The sequence below is a fragment of the Rissa tridactyla genome, chromosome 19, assembly GCF_028500815.1.
Source record: "Rissa tridactyla isolate bRisTri1 chromosome 19, bRisTri1.patW.cur.20221130, whole genome shotgun sequence".
Taxonomy (NCBI): Eukaryota; Metazoa; Chordata; class Aves; order Charadriiformes; family Laridae; genus Rissa; species Rissa tridactyla.
The window spans coordinates 6,226,609-6,245,630 of record NC_071484.1 but is presented as its reverse complement, the minus strand read 5'-3'; the positions used below and the strand labels follow the sequence as shown (position 1 = coordinate 6,245,630).

At 42.5% G+C, this 19,022-nt stretch overlaps 1 protein-coding gene across 5 annotated transcripts; it reads right to left on the bottom strand.

The window, feature by feature from the left end:
• Positions 1-1,451: 1,451 nt before the first annotated feature.
• Positions 1,452-18,925, bottom strand: SMARCE1 (SWI/SNF related, matrix associated, actin dependent regulator of chromatin, subfamily e, member 1). Of its 5 annotated transcripts, none has more exons than XM_054224068.1 (12): positions 18,772-18,925; positions 17,452-17,502; positions 16,894-16,937; positions 15,318-15,403; positions 13,646-13,813; positions 11,315-11,395; positions 10,046-10,177; positions 8,335-8,506; positions 5,662-5,834; positions 4,563-4,664; positions 3,803-4,013; positions 1,452-3,023 (listed from the first exon to the last, which is right to left on the bottom strand). In XM_054224068.1, the coding sequence occupies exons 4-12, from the start codon at positions 15,318-15,320 to the stop codon at positions 2,812-2,814; spliced, it is 1,254 nt and encodes a 417-aa protein (XP_054080043.1). In that variant the 5' UTR covers positions 15,321-15,403; positions 16,894-16,937; positions 17,452-17,502; positions 18,772-18,925; the 3' UTR covers positions 1,452-2,811. The 5 variants fall into 5 exon arrangements, with proteins under 5 accessions (XP_054080043.1, XP_054080045.1, XP_054080041.1 ...); XM_054224070.1 differs by having other exon boundaries at positions 13,709-13,813; positions 18,772-18,924; XM_054224066.1 differs by lacking the exon at positions 15,318-15,403.
• Between the last annotated feature and the right edge of the window lie 97 nt (positions 18,926-19,022).

The window sequence follows — 19,022 nt, the reverse complement described above, 5'->3', positions numbered from 1 at the left end:
TGGGATTAAGGGAATAAACCACACAGGAGGGAGCGAACCCATTTGTTCTTTTCAATCTGAATCACCTGTCTGAAAGCGCAACGTGGGAACTTAGGCTGGACATTAGGAAAAAATTCTTCACGGAAAGAGTGGTCAGACACTGGAATAGGCTGCCCAGGGAGGTGGCGGAGTCCCCATCCCTGGATGTGTTTAAGACTCGTTTAGATGTGGTGTTAAGGGATATGGTGTAGGGGAGAACTTTGTAGAGTGGGGTTGATGGTTGGACTCGATGATCCCAAGGGTCTTTTCCAACCTAAATGATTCTATGATTCTATGAACTTCAGCTTTAAAGACGAGGGCAGCAGCCGGGTCTGTTTGCGGTCTTCGTAGCTAATGTGATTTTAACAAAGAATTCACAACTTCGGCCGAGTGATAGCTCCCATCTTTCCCTGAAGGACAGGCTGGGCAATCTTGTCTAAGCTTTGCCTTTGGTTTTGAAGAGCTGAAAGTGTTGAATTATTGGCAAGAACCACCTTATTCCATGAAACGAGCCCGTGTCTGGTGTCTGCGTAACGGCTTTCTCTCTGTCCCAAAGCGAGAGAACCTCTAGCTGAAGGTACACACCTCTCTGCGTCGTCACGCGTCGTATTTCAGCCACTGTCTTATTTCTGGTGATGTGAGTTCCCTCAGACTAATGAGTTAGTGGAACAAATAACCCTCCTCTCTTAATTACTAGCTTTTTTGGCACAGTTAATTAAGAAATACAAACCCAAAATGGGTCACGAGGGAACTCCCCCCCTTTTCTCAGTGCCTCAAGTTGTATTTTTCTAAAAGCAATCCTTTTAATTGCTGGAAATAGAAACTCCTAGAATGCAATTGAACTGATATAACTGCAAGCGCTAAGGATAACGGCAAGAACAATTTGCCTGCTCTTCTGAGAAACTGAAATTTTGGATGTAAATTTAACTTTTCGGCAGGTTTCACTCCTTCAAACTTTTAAAACCCAGTTTAAGCAGCAGTCATGGTTTCTGTTTCCTCGTAAGAGGGTTCTTCTTGAGTCCACCTTTGTCAGAAACTGCGTTGATGTCAGAACTCCTACTTTTCCTTAGGAGATGAGGAAGATCCAAGCCTTCCCCCGTGCGGAGCTCCCTGTGGTGGGTGCTCGCTGGAGGAAGCGATCCCTCAGCCATTTCCCTGTCCTTCCCCATTGCCGTCGTGTTCGCAATAACCTTTCCTGCAGCGGTCGCTGGTCACCGCCACGGGCTGTTTGGGCGAGCTGTATCCCCGTCCGCAGGAATTCATCGATCCTTCGCATCTTCCTTCTCCCCCACCTTTCAGTCCATAGTGCATTTCCCTAAGGAATCCCCTGGTTTTAACTCTCCTCTGGGCTGAGGATGGGGAAGGGCTGATGAAAGCCCTAAATCAAAGAAAGACACACAGGCGTTACCTCCAAAGACGAGAACAGACCGCTGTAAGTTTAAAAAACCCAAACATGTTGCATTTTATTGTCTTTAGCCTATTTAAAAAAAAAAAGACCAAAAGGATTTAAAAAACATTACCATCCGATATACCCACTATTCCATAAAAACATCCTAGTTCATTGAAGCATACGCATCATGTGTTCTCTTCAGTTGTAAAGTCACGGAACGGCTTGTATCTGTTGTTGCAATTGGGTGTATATTTTTCATCAGTAGGGCTTCTGCTCATATAGGGCAAAATGGGGCATTTTCAGTACATTTATAGAGCTCCCAGGGGTTTTGAAAGCTCACGCCAAGCAAAACTACTGTTTTTTAGCATTTGTGCCATATTAGCGAGTGGCTGCTCAGAGAACACGTACGTGTTTAAAAGCTCCCCTGCTCCGTACTTTGCCGTATCTCCGGCTGAGGCCACACCAGGGTATCTTAGTAGCGAGTAAAGGAGTTAATTGGTAAAGAAAAGCAAAGACTGTTGTTGAAAATAATCCTGCATCCCAGAAAAAAACCCCTAAGATATGTCATTTACTTCGAGACTATTATCAGTCCCCTGGAAATGGAGCTCCTGAAACGTTGCATGCAGAACAGGAGCGCGTTTCCAGCCCTATAGAAGAGCTACTCTACAAAAATTACACCAAAAACCCCCCTAAGATCAAGTCTTTAAGCCTTATTTAGGAGCAGTGCCCACGGGCACTGAAAGCTTTCTTTAAAAGCAAAGAACTGGGCAGCTGCAGTAGACGTCAAACTGGCAAGAACTGGCCAGCAGCGGGAGCACACGCGGGGCTGCCGTGAGCTTTTCTGGTTTTGGTAGGTGAGGGAAATGCTCCAGGTTATACCCAGCCCAGGCATCGCGTCTCTGCTCTACACTAACGTCAGCTTTCGGGTGCCTCAGTAACATTCTGACCCCGTTTCTCAGCCGTGCCCCGTCCCCGCAGCCCACCCTGGCTGCTGGCAGCGCCGCAGGGGCGGTGATGCACGTCTCGCCCCGCCTCAGCACAGACCAACACGGGCCCTTGAGGAAGACTGGGGTCCTCTGGGGTCACGTCACCAGAAGAAAGGGAGAAGGCCCGATTTCTAATCTAAAACCCAAACCCAGCGCTATCTAGGGAAGAAACCCCAAGCAATAGTAAGTACCTCTCCACATTGTTCAGACACGAGGTTTTCTTTTCTGTCCATTCTAAGAGACCCTTTGCCCCCACAGGCCCCTTTAATAACACGTCACATTATCAGCACGGTGACTTAAACCCCGGTACCCCGTGGAGACAAGTGATACAGGCAAGGAAGATACAAAAGCCGTGTAGCACATTTTGAAATCAAAACAGTACTTCATTAAAAAGAGACACATGAAGTAAGTCAATGTTTATTCTTTCTTCTCGCTATCCTCAGTGATGGGGTCTGCGGGAGGCTCTTCCACTGTCGCGCTATTGCTCTCTGACCCAGTGTTGCTGTCACTGGTCCCCTCCTCTGCAGTGCTGTCGACCCCTTCTTGGCCACTCTCCTTATCCTCTGGGGTAGATGTTCCTTCTTCACCGTTCTGCTGGTTTTCTGTGCTCTCTTCCGGGTGAGGCTCTTCTGTAATAAGATATTTCTCAGTGTCATTTACATGCCAATACATTTATTTAGGTTGTACAGTTGGAATTTAGGAAGAAACAGGATCTGTAATAAATCCGAGTATTCCACAGCAGTTATTTCTGTCCCTTAGAGTGTGCAGGAACGGGCACGGCTCTGAAAGACCTCTCGGTGCTCAGCGGTGCTGCCACACGGTGTCCCCAGAGGCACCTGCAGCTGCCTGACCTCGAAGTCCAGCCACAGCAAAGCCTCGTGCCCTGTTAAAGCAGAAGCACTGGCATTCAGACTCCCCAGTCCCTTTCCCTTACGCTCGTGCTGTTACGGCAGTAACTCCCTGAGATATCGGCCACTGATACTCTGAAGTACAACAATATTTTCTCATGTCACTGTACAGAACACAAAAAAGCCTCCAAATCAGCTTGTAAGAGCAGCACAGAAAGAAGTGTCAGTTCTGTCTGGTACCGGGACAGGGAAATGTCTAGAAGGAGAGTTAGGTTTAGAAAGCAATGCCCTTTTCCCTTGGTACATGACACACAAAGCATTACACAGGCCTTTGTGGCACCTTAACCTCTTCCCCTTTAAAAAAGGAGCAATTTAGTGAGAAGAAAGCAAACGCCTGTGTTCCCCAAGATGAAGGTAACCATTCTGAATGTTGTTCTTCTGAAGCTTTTCTTGCTTCTTGCAGCAAGAACACAAGGCACCCCTGGCTACGCTGAGCCTCTACAGAGGCACTTTAATGCTGATCCTTCGCGGACCCTGAAGCTGGTCTCAAACGCAGTTACCTGTCTCCATCGGAGCACTCTCCTCTTCTTTCTTCTCCTCTGTCTTGTTAGCTGCCTGGTCTTCCTCAGCCGCTACGTTATTCTGACTGCGTTCGGCTTGCTCCGCTGCTTCTTTTTCCCGTTCCTCCTGCCTCTTGCGAGCCTGTTCCTCAGCCTGAGCAATCTCAGCTGCAATTTTTTCCATGTCCACTTCCACCTTCAAACTGCATAACTAGCAGTTGGAAAAAAAAAAAGAAAAAGCTCTTTTACTACCTCGGTTACACTGAAAAATAAAACATCAGTAAAACCCAATTACGAGTTCGATATTTCTATCTGCAGCGTAATTCTTTTGATTTGACAGTTTATATTAAAAGCTTCGGTAACTAGGGAAGGAGATATAAGGAAATTAACAGGAACAGAAAAAAGGGGATAAAGGAACAACCTAAACCTTATTATCTGAAGGCGGCCAGGGACAGAGCTGTATGTTCTGCGCAGCGGCTTCAGGCCACCTTCCCTGAGCCACTCGCTAGCGAACTCGACCCCGTCAAGCCCGAAAGCAGTTTTAAACTGTACTGGCTGGATGTCACCACTAAAGGTCACTGAAGGAGCACGAAAGAATAAAAGCGCTGCGTGTTTTCTAACTCCCCCCGCCATGGATGCTGAAGTCAGTCGTGTAGTTACACCTCACTGGATCAGAACTAAAGAGGAGCTGGCGGAGCACTCGTACAAATGGGTAACTAGCAGATTCCTCAGAGTAAGTGGAGAAAAGTGAGAGTTGTACCCTTTTAAGCTCGTTGTTAAAGGATTCTGTGCTTTCCAGAAACTTCCTCTTCTTTTCCTGGTGACGCTCTTCAATTTGCAGAAGCTCAGCTTCTAGTTTACGCTGGAAATGAAATAAACGGTAAAAACCTTACTACGCGGTCATGTGAAGAACTGCACAAAGTTTACAGCTACGTACAAGAATATTTAGACCAGTATTTTAAATTCTGCCCGTACAATATATAAACATCCTTATGCCTTCCTTGATCTAATGCCCAATAGCTCGGAAGTTCCTATTAAAAAGTGTGAACACTAAATGGGTCTATGCGGTCACTCAGGACCGGCGAGGCGCATTGGCAATGGAAACCAGCGTGGACTCGAGACGAATCCTCCAGCAGGAAATGTATGCGTTATACACCGCATGGGCGTATACACCCCCCACCAGCGACATTCCCTAATGGAGAAATACAATTCAAAGGAAAGGAGGGACAGCAACCCCATCCACCCCCCGAGTCGTCTTTTGTTAATTAAAAAAAGCAACAAATCTCTATTGTTAATTAAAAAAAGCAACAAATCTCTATCCGATTCCGGTCTCTGCTTTCTTCACCCACACACACGCTGGCTATTCTGATGGGGTTCTTTTGTTAACGTGCACGTTTGGAAAATACAGGCTTATGCCCGAAGCAAGGTGAAACGTCCACGCGTGACCTCACTAGATTTCCTTGTATGCGTTTAACTTGCAATGAAAAAATATTACAATAGGGAGGATTTACTGTAATAAAGAATCATTACAAACAAGATTGTGTGTCATAAGCTACTCAAAAGTCACAACTCTGCCAGTGCCTATTAAACAGAAGACTCACACTATAATAACGAAGAGCTATGGAATTAATACTTAAGATATCTTAAAGAACAAAATACAGTTTAACATGATTCTCAATAGCAAAAGTGCACAGAAGGTGAAGTCTCCTTCACCTCTGAAAACCCAGAGATCAGCTATTTGAGCGTACAGAACGTTGACACCCAACAAGAATAGTCACGTAGATGATTAAATGATCTGAGACTTGGAGTACAGCCCAACACCATTATGTTTTAGCTGCCTTCGTATCATTTCTCTTTACCTGATGAACCATTAAGGATTGAACCTGGCGTTTAAGAACTTGCATTCTAGCTGTGGTGACAACGGAGCGGACGTCGGGCACCACACTTTCACTCAGGATCTCACTGATGAGACGATGGTTTCTTTGGAAACGAGCTGTGGCCGTGTGCTTCATAGAAAACCCATCGTCGTAATCTGAAACAAGAGTTTTAAGTGTAACTGTTTTAATTCCACAAAATGAGTACCAGGTCTAATGACACTGTGCCCACATTACCGCTAATTAAAAACAAAATAAAAAGCTTAACGCCAGTTGCTGTCGTGTCACAAAGTTCACACAAACAAATACAGAACATTCAGTAATCAGAAAAAAAGACAAGGTGAGGACTGAACACGTTTTACCCTGGCACAGCTGTAACAGCTCTGATTTTACACGTGTTTCCCACGTCTGAAATTTGGATTGACCTAGTTATTTACTGTGTTGCTTTCCACGTTTCCAGAGTAAGAGAAACTATTAATACACCGAATACAAAAATCATTCCAGATTAATCGTTACCAGAACAATATCCAGTGCAAGGTACCAACAGGAGAGTGACTGCTCTATAAATGCGCTTTGCAGCACAGATCAAAAGGACTTATTTTTTGTGAAACGCTGAGGAATGAGAGCATGAAGCAGTGACCCATGTTGACTCATCACTGAAATTCACGGTAACGTAACAAAAGTATCCAATATTTAATTATAGTAAACGCAGTTCTCTAAAGAACAGTGACCCAAAAAACCAAAATCCACTTGAGGAGAAAATGTAGAGAAGCACCAGAAGCACATCGGTCAAGTGCTGGTCTCCTTATGATCTTCTTGCAGAGAACAGAAACTAAAGGAAGCCCCAGAGGAACTGAACTGCCTTGTTCGACGTGCATCTAGAGGATTAACTACAAAGATCTAAGAATATTTCAGGTCAAGAATTTTTTTTTCCTCTCCGATCAAATTAGAAGGGCTTCCGATTTATGGCAAGATACCAAACCTTGACAGAATTTAACATGAACTACAGCATTAGGGATTGTACTAGGTACTCATTTTAAAAGTCAATTTGATGCTACAAAACAGAACAAAATAATGTGTTTTCCTGTATCTGGCAGCACTCAAAAGCTTCCAGCCCACGGCAGACAGAAGTCTTCCTATTTTTTCTGTACTTCTTGAAGGAAAGCAGGCAAAACCTTTCAACATCATAAAAATGAAAACACAGTCTGCAGTTTTGGGATCAAGAACCTATTTACAAAACAGACTCAAAAAAATTCAAGTCCAACTATTAGAATTTAAAGCAGAGTAATTAAATAGCATTAAGACGAAACAAACTTAGAACAAACTTCTGTGAGTATAATTCATATTTAGTTGAGTGTTGAAATCAGTTAAGAAACAAGTATGAATTATCTTCCAGAAGGATGTCATGTAGGAAAGTCCAGAAGTTGAATTTATTTTACATCAAGCCTTCCTAACGGAGGTTACTCTCCAAGTGCTCACAGAAGTCTCCAGGAGAATGCTGACCTATCATGCCAGAAATTACTACCAAAGAAGATAACCAGTGTAATGAGTTTCTGTCTCCCTTACTTCAAAGCGTTACGTTCAGTTTCTCACTGAGGTATCGGACGAAATGAAGCAAACAGTGGGAAGACAAGATTCACAAGAGACAAAGACGTATTAAGCAAACTGGTCCCCTTAAAGGTGTGCCTTTGTCCTCTTAATAAGGTTCCTTTTAGACTAAAAATTCTTGATCCTAGTGACATGGAGGATGGGGCAGAAGCAACGCTTTTGTCCCAGATGAAAACAGCTGCAGCCGAGCGCCCGGTGCGGCTGGTTCAGGCCGAGATCGCTTGGCCCTGGTAGCACAGAGCAGAATTGGAAGTCCCAAAATGCCAGCTACTGGAACACGAAATGTATTTACATGAATTCGGCAGTTACCTCACACTGAGGAAAGCGCCGTTTGCCGTGAGCTTTATCTCAAGGGTATTCTTTTACAAGGGGGGAAAAAAAAAGGGCGTAACTGAGTACATTTTTCACCCTCAGGTTTCAACAAGAATTTGGTTGTGGATTTAAAAGTAGACATTAGGTGTATGAGGCTGAGTTTTCCCACAGGGTGGGGTGCATTTCCTCGCAGTCAAATAAACTTTCAGAATTTTCTCATCAACTTGTCAACGGCAAGGGTAACTTATTTTCTAAACAATCTCAAATGACAGTTGTGGAGCACATTCAAAAGTTCAGGTGCTCTTAATCACACCCCAGCTCTGCCTGTCAGAATTATGTACTTCTGGTAATAACGCACAAAATTCCATTCAAGCTGGATTAAATCAGGCATCTAAGCCTTTTATAATGCGTATGTTAAAGCCGTTACAGAGCTTTAAGCAGACTCCGTTGGTTTGAACTGTAAGCGTGACTTCACACATAACTAATTAAGGGCTGGAGTAACTTTTGCCGCTGGCTTGCCACCTTAGCTTTTGGAAACGACGTGGTCAGCTGTTAGCTGCGCGAAATAAAACACGATAATGAAAATCCGTATTAAAGGTACCAAAACAGAAAGGAAGTCACGTTAAGCACCGTGAAGGTCGTACACTGGTAGTTTTCCACATCTGGCATCCGTTTATACGGTCGGTCCTGTAACGAGACTGTCTCACCGGACGTGCACACAAATCCCTCTGTGCTTACCATCGGGATCCTCCGCGGGCTGTATGCTCATGTAGGGTTCACCTTTCTCCATGCGCGACTGCCTTTGTCGGCTTTCTTCTTCCAACGCAGCCTCCGCACGACTTTTTGCGTTGATGTAGGCAAGGTAGGCAGGAGAGTTATGGTAGGCCTTCATGGACTCATTGTACTCTATCTGAAACGTGACCAATATCGTTTGATTGCACCATTGGACGATTTCAGACGCGCCATAACTGCAGCCTGCATTAACTCAAATTGTAGTTACACAGACAAAGCTATTTTGAATCATCTGGCTGATGCACAAACGACCATATTCTCTCAGTCTTTCTTTTTACGAATTAGAACTTCTTCCGTAGTCGTTCGTGTTTTAAAAAGACTAGCTGGGCTTTCAGGTACATTTCAGTTTTAACACCTCAGTGTCTTACGATAGCTTTGTTTTTAAAGATTTAAAAATCAAACGCCTCAGCACAAGCCATTTATGATCAGACAATCTTTGGTGAGATTAAAAAAAATGAGTCAGAATATTCTCAGTAATTCTCTGGAGTTCTAACTAGATCTTTGATTCTGATTTCTTCTCTTTGCTTATTCCAGTACGTCATGGAACAGTTTTCAAAATAACTTACGATTTTTCCGTTCTTTGATCCATCCCTGCACTGGGATGACACAGAATGCCGCAGCCAGACTACTGTCTCCTCCTGGCAGCAGGACTGCATCACTATTTTCACCATCTTTGAAGTATTTTTCCCTTTGAATTGCTTTCTTTAATCTCATTATTAAAATTTGCCAAGAGAGATTCCCAATGAAAAATGAGATATAATCTACAATATTGTTAAAAGTACCTAAATGTCTTGTTTTATGATTAGGACTGGAATACTTCTCCCTAGGCGCTGTAAAAATATAAACAAGATGGCCCCTGCCCCAAGGAGCTTACAATCTAAACATCATTGCCAAGTTAAAAAATAGAATTCCTTGATTATTTTTTTTTTCAACTAAGAGCATCCGGCTTTGAAGTGCTTCTCTATTGACTCAGAATAAAACCAGCTTAGATTTGACCAGGTTATACGCAGCCTCAGATGCCTGGCAGGTTGAAGCACAACACAGCAGCTGGACAATCTTCCCTCTGTACCTTAGGCAGGACCACAATACGAGTCTTGTAACGTCCTCAACACTTACCAGCCTAGACACGAGGCGGCTGTCACCTTTTGCCATTAAGATCAATATAACCAAACCACAAGAAAACCCTAAAAGTGGTACCATTTTTCTATTAAGAAACAAAACACTACGCCATTGCGTGGAGTTACACCGGGTTACACCATGAAAACCAAACCCTACGTGACTGGAAGTCTTTTACGAACCCGTTCATGACAACAGCAGTAGTTGCAGAGCACCAGTTTTGAAAGAGGATTTTGGTGTTGAGACAATCTTTTCAATACTGATGTTGTACAATCAAATCCATTCATTAAACAGTTAAAATCGACACTCAATTATAAATACTTCATTTTGAATTAGGTCTAAAAACTGACCAGTCACAGTTGATGTACAGTTATTTAAAAAAAAATCTAAAAGACGTGTCAGGACATACTTCCATTTAAGTTACATACAGGGGTCTCGTGAATGCCTCATACACCACTGCATGGGTAAGATGAATTTTTCTTCTCAGACCAGTTCCTAGAAGAATCAGCTGTAATAAACATCCCAGATTTCTTCCATTTACCTTTTCGGCTTCATATTCATTCAAATACTCTTGCTTCTCTTCATCAGTGAGATCTCGCCACATTCCTCCAATAATCTTGCCAATTTCCCATAACTTCAAATCAGGATTGGACGCCTTCACTTGGTCCCAGACCTTAACAGAAACAGCTGGAGCTTTACTAATGATATCTAAATACTTCCAAATTAAACATTTTATATTGTCATCTCAGTGTTCTTTCTGGAATCACCACGAAAAACAGGATTAAGTTAGGAATGAGTCTGGCTAAACTATCTCGATTATTTTCTGGGGCAGGAAGTCAGTAGGAAGCCATCTACTGAAACAGGCAATTGCTGAAATGGCTTTGGTTTCATGAGAATATTGCCTTTAACCCTCTTAATTCTCTTCTTAAATGCACATCGCTGCATCTCTGGGAAAAAAAAAAATGCTACTGAGTAAACACATCCAGCAGTAGATTACGATAAAGAGCACTGAGCTTTTCAGATCAGAATGTAACATTTCAAAATATTTTTCAGTCTTGCTGATCAATTTTGAGTTCCAACAAGTTCTGACTCCACCAAAAAAGTTTCTAACTTTATAGGGAAAAAAAAAAAAAAAAAAAAGAGGAGAGCTGCCAGTGTTATTTCTTGCTGCGCCACTTGACTTTTTTTTTTTTTTTTGTTGATGGTTTTTTGCCTAAGACAGACATGCTGGTAAAGATACTTTACCAGAAGTGGAAGAAATTCCTTCTGGCTCACCCGCTTCAGACAGGCTGACATGCCCTCCCCATGCCCCATCAGATTTCAGACTCCACAAGAGTCTCTCTCCTACTTTCTGTCAAACAGTTCAGAGAACAGCGAAGCAAACGTTGCCACAGGCTAGGGTGGTGAAGGAGAACATGCAAAGTCCACTCATTGCTACTCTTCAGTCCAGCTACAGCACTGTACCAAGCCCAGTATACCGCAAGGAATACTTCCTTTATATAAAAAAAGTTCTGTCAGTAAGTCACAGGAACTTCTGATTGTGGCAGGGTGGATCCTTGTCAGCAGAGACAGTGGTAGTAATTATCATTTTAGAGAAAACTTTTCCCCCCAGAAACTGGCAACTGTATGAACAGACTACTGCTGCCTTTGTTCTGAAGGGCAATGCATCTGTACTTTACAATTCCCTTAAAAGAATGTGCAGGCTGTTAGAAGTAAAAGTTTAGAAGCTGAAACTAAGATAACAGCAATTAATTGTTAGCACATAAGAACGCTAACTTTTATTATTACTTGTTTGACACCGTATACCCACCTTCCGGCTGTACCTCATGTAGGGCATCAGGGGCTTGTCTGGGGGTTTGGGGGGCTTTGGAATGGTAATACCAGAGGAAGCCTATAAAAGAACCGAATAAATCCATTCGTTAATGTGATCGCTGGACAGTTTCTATACACACTAGTTTTGGAAAACACGCGTTCTTGTGCGGTTAACACAAACCAACCACACACACCCACCAAGAGAAGCAAGCAACATCACCAAAAAATTACCCAAACTGTGAACAGGTACTAACTAGAGCTGGTCCTCACAGTCATGTTTTTCCAATTTAAGTTTGTCCTTTTATCTCTAAGTTTACAAAATAGTAACTAGATAAATCTTCAAAGGGACTCCATATTCTTAAAACTGAAATACGCAGCTTAGAAATTTACAAGGAAACACCCATCCCAGCAGGTTGTTTTTCTCACTTCTGATGAGCAATTTATTGTACCTGTTTTGACAAATTTACTGTGGCTACTGTACAGGTGAAAAAAGATAAGGAGAAAGTTTCAGATCACAAAGTTATCAGGACGTATTTTCATTTTCAGATCATTTTAGCAATGTATTTGTCTGCAAAATATGTCGGTGGTAATTTGGAGCCAATTAAACTACTCATTGTAAGAAGAAAACAACCCTATGCAACTGATCTGTCAATGTGCGCATTATTTGTATCTAAGCTGTACTTAATTGTCCAAATTAGCCTGTAATATCCTTCCGTGCCCTCTTCCTCCTTTAGCTTTGTACGCTGCCAAGCACATCGCTCGCCCTGAACAAAAGGACGCTGAGCACTAGCTGTTGCTGCATCCCCTCTTGTCCCCTCGGTCTGCAGCGCGCCCGACAGGGTTCTCTCCTAAACCAGCGCGACACTGCAGCCCCCGCCACCTGCAGGCTCTGGAAACCTCCACTCTTCAAGCACTCACACATGCGAGGAGTTCTGTTATGTTAAGTGGGAGCATTCTCATGAGAATATAAGCGGTTTCAAGATTGTTCAGGACTATGGCCATAGATAAGCAAATACTTGGCTCATGGTCAGCGTTCGGCTTTCCAATTTTTCCTCCTGTTGTTTTTTGTTTCGCTGAATTTATGGAGCTCTATGAAACAATGCGTACAGAATTGTGTATAGATATAAATAATGTACATGAGGTATATGCATTACCAAAATGTATACATATATACACATACAGATGGATTTGAAAAACATTAACGGAAATTGTTTAATGCTTTTAAATTAACAGGAATTTAAAGACACCATACATATATTGATATATGCATGGCAGAGAAGGCTGTATATGCTTATGACATACAGAAACAATGAAAGTTCTCAGACAAAACCTAACTTATTCTTGTAAAAGGAAAAAAGTATATGTTCAGATAGTACTTTCAGTCAAGTTCCAGCTTGTACGGGGAAGGTCTTTTTTGTAAACGTTTTAACAAACCAGATAAACTTCAGATATGAAGTCTGAAAGAAGGTTTATATGAGAGAGGCATAAAAAGAGTACACTTCATTAAAAGCGCCATATATTTATTCTCTGAGAAATCTTTATATCACGTTCCAAACTAGTCAGATGTTTTGAGGTAGAAAGTTTTACGTGAAAAACCTTAAAGTTATGAGAATTACAGGAACTTAAAAAAAAAAAGTCAGGGATTTACTCTATTTCTGTTGCGTTACTTATGAAAATGTTACACTTCCACAGTCTATTTTTGTTCCCTAACTGCATCCAACGCTCAGGACTTTATCTGTATTTGAAAGAAGCTGTCACCTCTCTTGTCACTTGACTCCATCTCACTTTGTTCACTCCATGAAAAATGAATGTAACATCCATTTTCCACACACTGACAGAGTACATACGATCTGAAAGGATTCTATTTTATTACCACCACACTTTTGTTGAAAAAATCATTTCCGAACTTGGGACTTTGCAGCTGTTGCCAGACTAAGACTGGAAAGAAAAATAAAAGCTTGCATCTCTTGCATGGCTCAATTGTATGATGCAACCACTATCAACGATCTCCAGTTTGCAAAATGTTCTTCCTTATTTTTGTGCCAATAAACCTCAATAAAGAGAGTACTTCCCTCCCTCCAAGAGTTTGTACCCATGCTATAGAACTTCTCCCTAAGCATGCAGCGGTCACTGAAGACCACCAAGTCTGTCTTTTTGGAGTTCTGCATCATACACGGTTACCACATTTTTCTCTCTGCTGAGAAGTCCATTTTCCTGCAAAAGGTTTCAGAGTGAAAGGGAAGGGGGGTAGGGGTGGGGAATAAGAATCAGAAGTAATTCTTTGTTTTTATCAAGAAGTGGTAGCAGCCAAGACTCAGAAGAACCTAACTCTAAAGCCATTTCTGGTCAATTCCTGTTGTTTGCCGGATGATGTAATAGTTGATTCTCCTACCGTGACCCGGCTGTTGGTGCCCGGGTTCCCTCCCAGCCTGTAGTTGTTGTAGGCCAGATGGCTGTATGGATTGTATCCCACAAACCCTGGTGTGCTGGGCATTTGCTGATGGAAACAAATGAGACAAAAACACGAATGAGAAATGAGCTCAAACGAGGAAAACACAGAAATGAAAATGAACTGCAATATGGCATGCAAAAGCAACCAGAATTTAAACAAGCAAATGAGGTGTAGCAGTTGGTATCTTCTCAACACACAAAACTTACTCCAGTATAAACCTATTAAGGAAAGAGGATTTTTAAACAAATGTGTCACTACAGATTTGTCTGAAGTTGGTGATTTTATTTCTATTAAGTGTGTAACTCATTTAAACAAGTATTCTATACATCCAGCTCACAGCTAATGAAATTTTCCAGCATAAGCCACTAAGTAATTCAGAAAGACTCTTATACCCAAAGAGTTGAGCTTACAAGGCAACACAGCACACGGTGACCGGGCAGAAATCCCCAGTATCAACATTGACGATACCAATGAAATCCCTGTCTGCTTTTCTTCCCATCATTCTGCCTTTCCAACAAACATTATACTGTCAATAAACGGGGAGCCGGGGAATGAAATCTTTCAAAGCACCATCTGTGCACCGCTACCGGTATCTGAAGACTTTCCTGGTGGTTTGCAAAATTTAAATATTTTATGGGACCAGGACTGGAAAGCTGGGAGAGAAAACAATTCAGAGGGATCCTTCTGTTATGAGGTAGCTGCAGACTGACAGAGCTGAGGAACCCCTGCAGTAAGATCTACAAGTTAGAAACTAGAAACTCATCTTAGCACATCACTGAATCCGAGACAATTTAAGAAGTTAATCAATACATCTTCATTCATTCTTGAAAGCGGATGGATTCGTTCTCACCTCAGTAATGTAGAGAAGAATCTAATTTCTTTACAATCCCTTCTTACTCATCATCTACATACAATGACAGATCATAAGGTTCACTGCATTCCCCTCCCACGTAAATCTCTCTCCTGCCTTTTTCCATTATCCCCCACTTCCCAATCAAATTTTGGTTGGAAAAAAACACATCAACTATTTAATAGCAATTGTGAGCAACTCCTGACTGTGGTGGTCCTATCATTCCATTAGGATTCATCATATCCTGCAGCGTTTCTAGACATTTAAGCGTCATCCGCACAGTGTCCCACTCTTTAGTAGCACTTTGGCCCTAGTAAGAAACATACTCCAATAGTCTTTTAAAGTGATTTGCTGACTGGATCTATTCTAGATTACGGCTACAAAAACTCTACAACTTGGTTCAGGACTCCAAGAACCAAGACATGACAAATACAAACACTGAACAAGAATAACCTACAAGCTAAACTACATTAACTTGTGAAGTTTACAAGTATGTGTAGACACACTGCAGTTAGTTTATTTCTAAACATACAGAGTAAAATTATCCTTAAACAGTCAGCCTTCAGATATACATTTTATTACCAAACTTTTTAAACTCAGTCGCAGCAGCTGACATTTCCTCAGTCTGTATGCCTGTGAGCATGACATACACATTCACTATTTAATAAGACGCCATTTTACTGTAGTTTTCCGTATTACCATAACAGGTTTTGAATATGTTGAACTACACCTCTTCAATAAAATCAGATGGCAATTGTAATCTCCGTCTGCTTAATTCTTTATTTCTGCAAGACAGGATTTAAATGTTACAAGGGAACTACCTTGCATTACATTGAGAATTTTTACTTCGGCTACAATACTGCAGTTATGAGAACTACTGGAATTTTGTTGACTGTAGTAACTGGAACTGGCTGTGGAAGAACAAGCAAGATTATTTTTAGGGCTTCCGTTAACAGAGCACAGACCGTCATCTCAAGGACTGTATAAAATACAAGTCATACAGAAGATGCTTGAAAGACAGGTAACACACGTCCTACTTGCAGTTTTGGCATTTGTTTCATGTACCCTTCTGAAGACTTTTAACTTGACTAAAGAATGTAGCACATCAATATACACCGTTTAACAACATCTGTATCCATGCCATGTCCCAAAGGAATCACACGTATCTATGCACAGATCTCGATGCCGGGATCCAGTTGTACGAGCGGATGCCATCGTGTTCCTTCTAATACTGGCACAAATCTATTAAGTTGTGTGCAAAATGAAAACTCTGAACAAACTATGCAAAGAAAGTTTTATTTATGTAAATTTATAAGAACATAACTTATATTTACACATTATATAATTTTCAAGCCTCTTTAAATGTAAAGTATGGCACAATAAATTTGAAGGATCACATTTCGTCTAAATCCCATCCTGCAATTTTCATCCCAGATGCAGAGATGAGGGACACTCAACTGGATAACAGTTTTCAAATTTTCTTTGGTAAAAAAATGTCACTATAGCATCTTTGCTCATTCTTCTGTACAAAAGATTTGTATTTTCTCATGTGAGTATGTCACTCCTAAAACACAAGCTATTTCGAAATGTGAACGCGGCAGAAGAGGCGCGTTTGCTTTCAAATGCTTTCCTGACCACAGCTTACTGGTATTTGCACGAATGCAACTGGACGTGACTCAAAGCTGCTGCTCATGTTTCCCTCAGTGCCATGCCATACCATTTTACTAGAAAGTAAAATATTTCTTATTCCATAGACTCCAAAATACCAGTAACTGCAAGAAATTTGAATAAGTCTGGTGTCATGAGTATTTCATTATTCTGACCTAATGTAACAGAATTTTGCATACTTGTGCATTCCACTGAAAATCAGCTAGGTACAACAGAAACATAAGAAAATGCACTGTTTGCCCATGATTTGGGCACAAGTTGAGTGGGAAGTTTTAGAATTAAATCTATCAGCTTGTTCTTAAGTATTCCAGTATACTGTTGCAAGTCACTGTGAATAATTTTAGACCAACTGACTGCTTACAGAAAATTAAGTATCTGCAGGATCTAGCCTTAAAGGTGAAACAAGTTTATTCAGCTTCTCTTTCACAAACTGCTTAAAAAACCCAATGAGATTAATTTAAACAGTGCATATCATGTTAATAATGAAATATAACTAGTTTGTGCTTCTGATACAGGAGAGTGATGCAACTCCATAATTATTGCTCTGGTAAGTTATTAAAGGCTGTATTACCAGCTTTGTGTTAATGAGAAAAAACACTATACTTACGGTTGCAGGAGCTGGGGTAGGAGGTGGGGCATAAGATGGCCTTTCTGTTAAGATATAAATGTAAGCAATTTTTTTCTTTCTTGAAAATTTGAACGAATTCTTTGTAAGGCATGTGCTGTGGCAAGCGTTTTTACGTGATTTACAAAAACGACACAGAAATCCTACTCTCACAGACTTTGCATTTTGCCACTGAAGAGAGTAAAGCAAAGAACACAAGAGAAAAAAATTTTAAGACCACACCACTGCTATATTGCTATCCTTTTATTTAGGCATAAGACTGAAGACTATGAAATCCATTTATATGCACATTAATTAAAAAGAGGGTAAGCAAAATGCAGTGAAACTGGATTTAGGAGAAGCTGGGATGTTTGGATTTCCTATGAAAATAATATGCCAGAAATCAGCCACAGCAAGATCTGAGGCCAAGAGTTTGGTCAGAAACAACTACGCTTCATATCATTCCTTTTAATGCAAGGAATAATGGGATTATCTCACAAACAGGTTCCGCTGAACCAGATCTTTAATTGAAGTTAAAGGAAGAAAAATCTGAAAACTTACTTGACATTTTGATAGGCAAATTTTCAGCCACCTGACATTATATTTGTACTTCTGAAAGACAAAAGAATATCATGCTATTAAGTATTATGCCTTTGCTTCGCTAGATCTTTGAAACTTCAATTATTATAGTTACCATTGATTACCAAAAGGTTCGACAATCTTGAAATAAAGACAAAAGAGTTTCTAAAAAATGAAGTGTTATCTCTTTGAACAACGAATATACTTTCCAAGGAATCTGGCCTTAAAGAGCTGTGAAACAACACTCAGCTTTACGTCATCTTCATATTAAAGGTTTTAAGTATATATTTTATTTCCTTTAAGAAATAAAAATAATATACATCATTATTTTATGCTGACTCTTCCAGTAAACTGGTACTGATGTATACATGACCAAATCAAATAGTATCTCTGCACGATACAAAAAAAATGATCACCTGCATGACAGAAGCAGCACCACAGGCCACGGGAGGTGAGCACGTTTAATGTTTTAGCAAAAAGCCTTTCAGTACTTAAAGGAGGCTTACAAGAAAGATGGGGACAAACTTTTTAGGAGGGCCTGTTGCGAGGGGGCAGGGGGTGATGGTTTTAAACTAAAAGAGGGAAGATTTAGACTAGACCTAAGGAAGAAATGTTTTACGCTGGGGGTGGTGAGCCCCTGGCCCAGGCTGCCCAGGGAGGTGGGAGATGCCCCATCCCTGGAAACATCCCAGGCCAGGTTGGACGGGGCTCTGAGCGACCTGGTCGGGTTGGAGATGTCCCTGCTGATGGCAGGGGATGGGACTCGATGGCCTTTAAAGGTCCCTTCCAGCCCAAACCATTCGGTGATTCTATAGGCCCATCAGTGCGTATGGAAGAAGCACTATAACAAAGCAATATTTTTTCAGCTTTTCTCTTCAAAAAACTCCAATGAAGTCGCAACAGAAGTCGGGGCTCCTTTTGCAATTAATTCCCGGTTAATACCGTGCTTGGCTTCGGACTCGTACGAACTCTTCAGCCCGGAGCCCCCGAGGCGCTGGCAGGGGAGCGGGCCCCGCTGCGCTGCGCCCCCCGCCATGGGGGTCCCTCAGCCCCACCGAGCCCCCCCTGCACGGCGAGGCCCGGGCGCCCCACCGCTCCCTACCGGAGACCCCCCCTCCACCGCTCCCCGCGCACGGCAGCCCCTCACCCCGCCGCACAGCCCCACTCCGCGAACAGGCCCGGGGACCGGGGCCTGCCCCCTCACACTCCTCCAGCTTAGGCCGCTCCCGGGGCCGCGGCGTGCTCCGGGGCCTGCCCGCCCCACCGCGGCGGGGCCAGGCCGGACGGGCCGCCCCGACTCACCCGCTCCAGCTCCGGCCGCGCTCCCTTTGTTCCCCTCCAGGCCGGGGCGGCGGCGAGGACGGCGCCTGCGCGATGCGCTCCGCACTTTCGCCACGCCGCCGCCGCCCTTCCCCAGCCTGCCGGCAGCGGGACCGGTTTTCCAAAGGGAGGCGGTTTGCCCGCCCTGGAGCTCCCGCCGGGCCGAGGCTTTCCCCCTACCCTCCGGGGGCGGCGGAGGCCGGTAAGGGGTTGTGGCGAATCTGCCGGAGGTG